We start from the raw sequence: 7,966 nt of genomic DNA, 5'->3' as shown, positions 1-7,966 counted from the left end.
CTCGGTGGATAAGACACAAAATCAACCAAGCTACTGTTTCGTGATACTCGTGGCAAAACCACAAAGAAATAGGAAGTGCTGTAATAGAAGAGCCATCCACCTGATGAACCTAATTTTCATTGTTTTTCCCAACTATGCATCTCAGAGCCCAGGCCAGCATCCCGGCCTTTTCAGCATCTTGTCTGTTCTGTGATCTTGTCCCTTGTCCCAGCTCCTTACTGAGGTGATAGGTCTCCAATTCGTACTCATTTTTTAAAGGACTGGACCGCTAGATAGTTTGCGAGTTGTGTAAAAGATGCAGCCTTTAAGGCAGCTTTTAAAGCTCGGACAGTGGAGTTCAAGTCGTTGCTCTTGGCTTCAGTTCCCGTCCTTGGCGCAACCGTCCCCGACTGTAGAATTTGCCTGTCTCTGCGCTGGGCATAGTGAGTGTAGAAAGTCTGGGTTGAAACAGAAATGTCGGCCTGACACCTAGAGGTGTGGCGGCTGCGGCTCTGCCAGGCAAGAAGGAGGTGAGGGGCACGCAGCTCGCAGCAGTCGCCGTCACAGGCTCGCTTATCAAGAACTCTGAAGTCGCGGGCTATCTAAATCCCCTCGCAAACGCCCTCTTTGCTGACGTCACAGCCCATCCTCACTTCTGATTGGAGAAGCAGCAGCACTCGGCCACTCTCGCGACATTTCCTTGCCAGCTTCCCGACCTGCCTCCCTTCGCCCGGGACCGGTTTTGGATCGCGCACCACGGTACGAGCCGCCGGGACGCCGTAGACTTGACGGGCTTCCCGGGCTCGTCCAGAGGTGGCGACGCTTTGCAGACGTCCTCGGGCACGAGGTTTGGCTCGTGGGCGTGCTGCCTGCCAGGCACGCGGGCGCGGGGGAACGACCTGCCACGGCGCGCGCGGCCGGGGCAGCTAGCAGGCCACCCCGAGGGTGCCAGCCGTAGCTTCCGGGCGCCAAGGTCTCCATGGAGACAGCCAGCCCTTGAACCACGTTTTCATCTGTCATTCTGTCAGTCTTTGGACTCCACGTGGGAGGCGGTCGGGAAGATGTAGGTGGGAGGGAAGCAGCAAGTGGCACCTAGGGACAGACGCCCGTCAGGCTGGACCGGGATTTTCGGCTCTGGGCCGGCCCAGTTCACGTGGACACACGTTTACCCTTAGAACGCGCAGAATCACCGAGTCTGTCCCTGTGTAGTCCCCAGGACTCCGGGATCAAACGCTGCTGCAAACTTGCCATTTCAAATCAGAAGTGTCCTCTCAGTTTCCTTCCTCAGTTCTTTCTCAGTCCTTTGCACGCTGGCTGCTCGTTTGGGAAATTATTCCCCTAAATTTAACCCAGAACTTCAAGTTCTTTCCTTGTTGTCTCTCTGTCTGGCTGTTTTTTGTTGACTGCTCATTTGCCGTTGCTGCAGTGACTTGCTTTCCAAATGGACTATAAATGCTTTAGTTTCTGGAGCAGTATGTCACTTAGCTGTAGCGTGTCCTTTTAGGTACCAGGTAGCTCACCTTTCTTCTATTAAAAGTATATATGTCCCTCCCATAATTATCTCTAGCAATTGTTAATTAAGAATTCCTTGATTTGGGCTGGAGAGATGGCTCAGTGGTTAAGAGCACTGACTGCTCTCCTGAAGGTCTTGAGTTCAAATCCCAAGAACCACATGGTGGCTCACAACCATCCGGAATGAGATCTGACACCTTCTTCTGGTGCATCTGAAGACAGCTACAGTGTACTTAGATGTAATAATAAATAAATCTAAAAAAAAAAAAAAGATTTCCTTGATTTAGTTCATGAAATTTTAATAAAGCGTTTACTACATGCATGCACGACTAAGGAGTTAAGGACTGGAACACTGAACACAACCATTCAGTTAATTCATTGCAACCTTTATGGAGCTTAGTGCTAGAAAAAAACAGGCAATAGACAGGTGTGCCAGTTAGTGTAATCTTAGGTAGTAATACATGCTGTGAAAGAAATCTGAAATGAATGGCAGAGGAAGCTGGGGTCAGATTGTTTTCAGGGCAAACACCCAAATTTGGATATAACTAATACATTATATTTAGTGCAAGGGAAAACCTTTGGGAAGTTTATAAGCAAGTGCATGGTTAGATTGCTTTGATTCTTCAGAGGCAAGTAGGGACAATTAGGAAGCTATGTCAGGAGTTTAAGTGAAGCATGCTGAGTTGTTTTCTGCCTGGGAGGGTCTGCAGGTATACCATTCCTCAGAGGACCACGGAGGTCTGCCTTTGACTTAAGCTGGAATCTGTATCCTCAAAGCTTTCGTTGAATTTCAAATTCTTCAATGGGACAAAAGAAATCTCTCCTTCAAAGCGGCACCTAATTTAAGGACAACATAGTGAAACCCCCTCATTTTCAAGGTAGTAAAAACCTTAAACAAAAAGCCCACAGTTTTAGTTTGGCAAACCTGATCTCAGCTCGATGCTTGTCACTCAGCAGTGGCAATGTTGGGAGACATCTATTGGTCATCTTAATTGGCTGGTAGTAAGATGATCCTGGCATCTAATGGGGTGCAGGCTGGGGAGGCTCTAAGCACCCTACAGTGCACAAGACACCATCCTCAGTAAGAGGCACGGGGCCTCAAATGTCACTGTGTTGCAGGAGAAACTCTCCACTGGACCACTGCCTCAAGTTCCTCTTTCTTGCAGGGATTGCTGTTCGTCCTGACTGAGATGGGTGTGAAGAAGAAAAGAGAAATGCAGGTTGCTGCACTGACTGTCTGTCATCAGGACATGGAAACTTTGAGATGTATGTGATTTTTAAATTTCATTTGTCCAGTGAACAAATTTGCAGGTTTGCAAGCAGAGTGTTTGCATCTCTGGAACCTATAAAATATAGTGTTAATTCCTTTCTGTTTAAGTTTTCCGTGTAGTTTTTGCATCTAGTTTTGGATGAAAACTAGTTTTGTTGAATATTCTTTTGTCTTTAGACTGAGTTCTACTTGCTATTTTGGTTTATATCTGTCTTTATTTTTTTTAATAATTTTTTTTTTAGATTATGTACATAGATAGACCCTGTATGTACACACCTGAAGCTCACAGAGGTCATAAGAGGGCATCAAATCCTCAGGAACTGTAGTTCTGGAATGCAGTAAGCTGCCATGTAGGGACTGAACCCAGGTCCTCCGCAGAACAAGTGCTTTCAGCACCAGAGGCCCTACATCTATTTTTATTTGATTATTATTCATGTATGTGTGCTGGCTATTTGTTTGTCAGTTTGACAGGAGTTAGAGTCATTTGGGAAGAAGGAATCTCGATTGAGACAATACCTCCATCCAATTGGGGTGTGTGTGTGTGTGTGTGTGTGTGTGTGTGTTAGGAGGAGAGAGCCCAGGTCATTGTAGGCAGTGCCACCGTGACAGGTGGTTCAGCGTTGTAAAATACAAACAAACTGAGTGGTCCACATGGAGCAAGCAGTAAGCAGTGTTGCTTCCATGGCTTTGGCCTTGGTTCCTGCCTCCAGATGCCTGCCTTGAGTTTCTGCCCTGACTTCCCTTATTGAGGGACTGGGACTTGGGGCATAAAATGAACCCCGTCCTTCTCAGCCTTCTTTTGGTATCTTACAGCAGTAGAGTGCAGTCGAGGACAGTGAGTGTGTTTGTGGGCACGTGCTTGCCCTGCCACAGGAGGAGAGGTCAGAGGACAACGTTTGAGAGGTGGCTCTCTGCTCCACTGTTTGGGTTCTAGGAGTGTGTGTGTGTGTCAAACTGAGGTACTATTAATCTGTATGTAGTTATTACATCATTGACATTTTTTTGTGTGTGTGTTCCTTAGGTTTTGCTGATGTGGAAGGGAAAAATCTAGCCTCTTTGCTGTTACATTGTGTACAGCTCACAGATGGAGTGTCACAAATCCACTCTGTTAAACAGGTAAAGCTGAGATTTTGTTCATGGGTGTGTTTCAAATACTATCATGCTAGTAAAGATTTTAAAAATGAACAGTTTTGGTTACAGTTGCTTAATGCTAACTTGTCACCAAATGATAGTTTTCCTTTTCTGTTCATTATATAAAGTCCTTTTATTCAGAGCAGCAATAGAAACAGTAGCTAAGCTTCCACTGACATTGGGACTATAAATAGGAGACAACTGTGTAATTTTCTGTGAAGATATTTTTTAAAACATTATTTATATTTTGAATCTTTAAAGCTTTTTAGTGGACCATTTGAAAGTTAATTTTAAATATATTGTTCTTATTTTTCTTTGAGCATTTAGATTTTCCACACATGCCTACCTATTTTGAAACCAGTTAAATCTATTACTCACTTTTAATGCTATAGATTTTCTGTGTTGCCGTCCTGTTAGGCACATGACTCTCAGTGGAAGTGGTTCAGGGAGTAAAGAGGGACATGTTGGTGCTAAAGGTTTATAAATCTTGGAATCAGAATGGGTGTTTAGCCTACTTAGTCCAGTACTTGCATATATAAGGCCCCAAGTTTGATCCTCAGCAACACATAAATCAGACAGAGTGAGACACGCCTGTATTCTCAACTTTCAGGACATAGAAGGAGGGTCAAAAGTTCAAGGTTATTATCCCTATTTCCTTCAAAGAAAAGAGAAATGACTTAAAAAGAGTATTTGTAATTATGTAAGTTTGATGTATTTGACATTAGAAAAAAAATTACTTTTTTTTTTTTTTAATTATAGATTGTGCCTCTCTTGGAGAAGGTTGATAAAAATGGTGTGTGCGATCCTGCTATTCAAAGTTGTTTGGATATTTTAGCAGGCATTTATTTTTCCTTGACTCTGAAGAACCCCTTGAAGAAAGTTTTGGCAAGGTAAAGAAAAAGAAGGGAGATGAGGTGAATGGTAGAAAAAACCGCCAGGGACTGGGTCTATGCTTGATGGTAGCATGCTTAGCCACCTTGTAGGCAGAGGGCCTCGGGTTCCGTTCTCTGCACTTAAAAGAAGAAAGGAAGAGAAAAGCAAGTTAAGGTCATACACTGGTTTGGTAAAATTAAACCAAAGTATATTGCTACACATTTCAACTATACTGTCTTGTCTATGCGTCTGTCTGAGGGACTTTAGAAAGTATATTGCTACATGTTTCATCTATACTCTTTGCCTGTGTGTCTGTCTAGGGGCTTTAGAAAGCAAAATCCTTAGGTTATAGATTAAAAAAAAAGCTGGTGTTTATTCAGTGGGCCTGAGTTCCTTGGCTTCTGGGTCAGTTCTTTTATATGGATATTTAAGTTTATCATTTTGCTCCTTTTCTCTGTTCCCATATGTTCTAACACAGATAGTACAGGATTATATGCATGATATACAATATTTAATGCTGAAATGTACAAAAGCAAGTAAGGCTAGAACCCACTATTTCTGCTTTGTCTCATTGTCTTTAGGAAAGGGTCACCACTTTAATTTTGGTTTTTGGTTCTTAAATCCTTTTCTTTGAGTTAACCATATGTGTACTATGCTTAGTTTTAATATTTTTATGTAAAAGTAATTATATTCTACATACTACTCTGTAATTAGTTTTTTTACTAAAGTATATCTTGGAGGGTTAGTGAGGTGGCTGTATGAATTTGGGTATTTCCTGTCAAGTCTGATAGCCTGAGTTAGATGTCTGCAACCTATGGATAGAAAAAGAGAACCAACTTCTGCAAGTTATCTTATTTCCCTATGTATGCTGTGGTACCCACATGCTCCCCTCAGGAAACAGACAAATAGAAATTTCCCTATCAGGATAGCCCCCTTTTAAAAAATATTCACCTGTTTTTATTTTGTGTGTGAGTGTTTTGCCTGCATTTATGTCTACTTAATTAATGCTACTTTCCCAAGATTATTAGTGTTGACCTTTTCTTGGTACTGGGTTTTTCCCTGTGGGGATCTTGTATGTTAGGATCTCTCCCACTGAATCCCATCTCCAACTCATGGGTGAACATTTTAGAAGGTGTGGAGTTTGATTGCCTTTTCAGTTATTACATCCATTTTTATTGTGCCAAATGCATTCTCTTATTGTTCTACCTTGTGCATGATATATTGTCTTTATAGAAATAGAAGACCGTGACTCTACTGATACTTCTCATTACGTAGATTTCTAGACGTCACGCCTTGGTTGCTCACGCCTCCTCTATTCTAGATTGTTTGCCTTACTTCTTTTGCTCAGTTTTAAAATCCATCTAGAAATGGGTTTGAGTATTAGGTAAGGTAGGGATCCAGTTTAGTTTTCTGTTTCATGTCGGGCCTCTGGATCCCAGACATTGGCTCATGTAGTTCCCCCATATTGGAATAGTGTTACCATTATGCATTTTGCGTAACATGGGTTTGATTCTTTTAGACTTGTGTATATGTTTTGAACCAATCCCAGTCTTTCATGAACTATTTGATAGCATGACTCAATTACAGAATGAGTTAGCTTTCTACTGAGTTTTCTTTTTCAGGATATTCCAGTTTTTAGATTTATTTCTTCTGGAAAAGCAGTGGACTTTTCAAATACAAAATGCTTCTTTGTTTTGATTTCATTGGACTGAATTTGACGTCAGTTTAGTTTTTTATATTAAAATTATTGCTGAGCACTTAACTATGCTTTAAGCACATTTCTAGGAACTGGGGTTAAATAAAGAAAACAGGTTTAATTTTCTTTTTGAATCTTACATTCTAAGAGGAAAATGGAAAAGCCAGCACCATGTGTTGAAGCCATTCTGATGGTGACTGCATGTCACTCTTGTTCTGGCTACACCTTTGAGAACAGCCTTGGGGTCAGAAATAGCAAAATGGAGCCAGAGAGACAGGTGAGAAATGGTAGGCCAGGGAATTTCACTGGTGGTGGTGTGACAACATAATAAATATGAGGTCATAATAACTGTGAGGTCATAGTAAGTATGTGATGTCATAATAACTGCATGAGGTCATGAAATCTGAGGTCATAGTAAGTATGTGAGGTCATAATAACTTTGTGAGGTTATACTATGAGGTCATAATAACTGAGGTCATAATAACAGGTCATAACTGTGAGGTCATAATAACCATGTGAGGTCATAATAAGCGTGTGAGGTTATAATAATTGTGTGAGGTCATATTAACCATGTGAGGCCACAATAACTGTGAGGTAATAATTTTGTGGCTATATTTTGCAGATGTGGTTCAGTATTTAACATTTGTATGGTTCTCGCCCTCCACACTTAACCCAGTGATGGAAGCTTTTGCATCCTTTGGTTCTTTTTTGCAGCTCACTCAATGGCCTACCTGAGGTTTTTCTAACTCAGGCAACACACAGTTTTACTTTTCATCTTCAAGAAGAATTAGATACTGCTGACGTATATTCTTATAGAAAAGTCATGGATAACATATCTTCCTGCATGGAGAACTTTAACCTGGGTAAGCCAGCACTTCCTCAGTGCCTTTTCCTGGGTAACGTCTGTGATTACATTGCTGCCTTTTAATTGTTCATTTGGCAAAAGCTTCTTAGCATTGTTATTTTCCCACCTGCAGGTAGAGCAAGTGTTGTTAATCTGCTTAAAGATGGTAAGTCTTGACCTTTCCTTTTGCTCTGAGGGGTGACGGTTTTTCTGAGTCATTTTAGAACTGACTCCTTTAACTTTCTTGGCAATATTAGAGTACTCTACATAACTAAAGTAGCCCATGCTCCTGAAGTTTCCGCTTTCTCATGACCTCATTTGTGGTGGATGGTTTAAAATGTTCCGGGTGGAGTTCTGGTTGTCACTGTTCTCTCTCTGTTTCAGTGCTTCATTTTCTGCAGAAGAGTTTAATTGAAATCCTGGAAGAAAACAGGCAAGTGCTGTCTGTTTGCATGCTTGTGCGTGTGTCTGTGTGCACATTCGGAATTGTTTCTGTACAAGCATGCTTGTGCGCGTGTCTGCATGCATATTCGGAATTGTTTCTGTACAGGGAAGCTTTCTTTCTTTTTTTTTTTTGGTTTTTCAAGACAGGGTTTCTCTGTATTGCCCTGGCTGTCCTGGAACTCACTTTGTAGACCAGGCTGGCCTCGAACTCAGAGAT

At 41.9% G+C, this 7,966-nt stretch overlaps 1 protein-coding gene across 5 annotated transcripts in view; it reads left to right on the top strand.

Moving 5' to 3' along the window:
• Window positions 1–691: 691 nt before the first annotated feature.
• The window catches only part of Thada (THADA armadillo repeat containing), a 294,404-nt gene continuing 287,129 nt past the window's right edge, over window positions 692–7,966 (top strand). For 2 of the 5 annotated variants that reach the window (XM_029531298.1, XM_029531303.1), the window contains exons 1-7: window positions 692–738; window positions 2,658–2,757; window positions 3,783–3,877; window positions 4,652–4,782; window positions 7,176–7,324; window positions 7,439–7,471; window positions 7,690–7,738. In XM_029531298.1, coding sequence (XP_029387158.1) covers window positions 2,682–2,757; window positions 3,783–3,877; window positions 4,652–4,782; window positions 7,176–7,324; window positions 7,439–7,471; window positions 7,690–7,738 — 533 coding nt within the window. In that variant the 5' untranslated portion in view covers window positions 692–738; window positions 2,658–2,681. Of the gene's footprint in view, window positions 827–963; window positions 1,043–2,201; window positions 2,370–2,657; window positions 2,758–3,782; window positions 3,878–4,651; window positions 4,783–7,175; window positions 7,325–7,438; window positions 7,472–7,689; window positions 7,739–7,966 lie in introns of those variants that run through there. The other 3 variants (XM_029531301.1, XM_029531299.1, XM_029531302.1) reach the window with 3 other exon arrangements.

Source organism: Mus pahari, chromosome 18 (assembly GCF_900095145.1).
Source record: "Mus pahari chromosome 18, PAHARI_EIJ_v1.1, whole genome shotgun sequence".
Lineage (NCBI taxonomy): Eukaryota > Metazoa > Chordata > Mammalia > Rodentia > Muridae > Mus > Mus pahari.
Note: the sequence above shows the minus strand (reverse complement) of the source record. Positions and strands in the feature narration are given on the sequence as shown.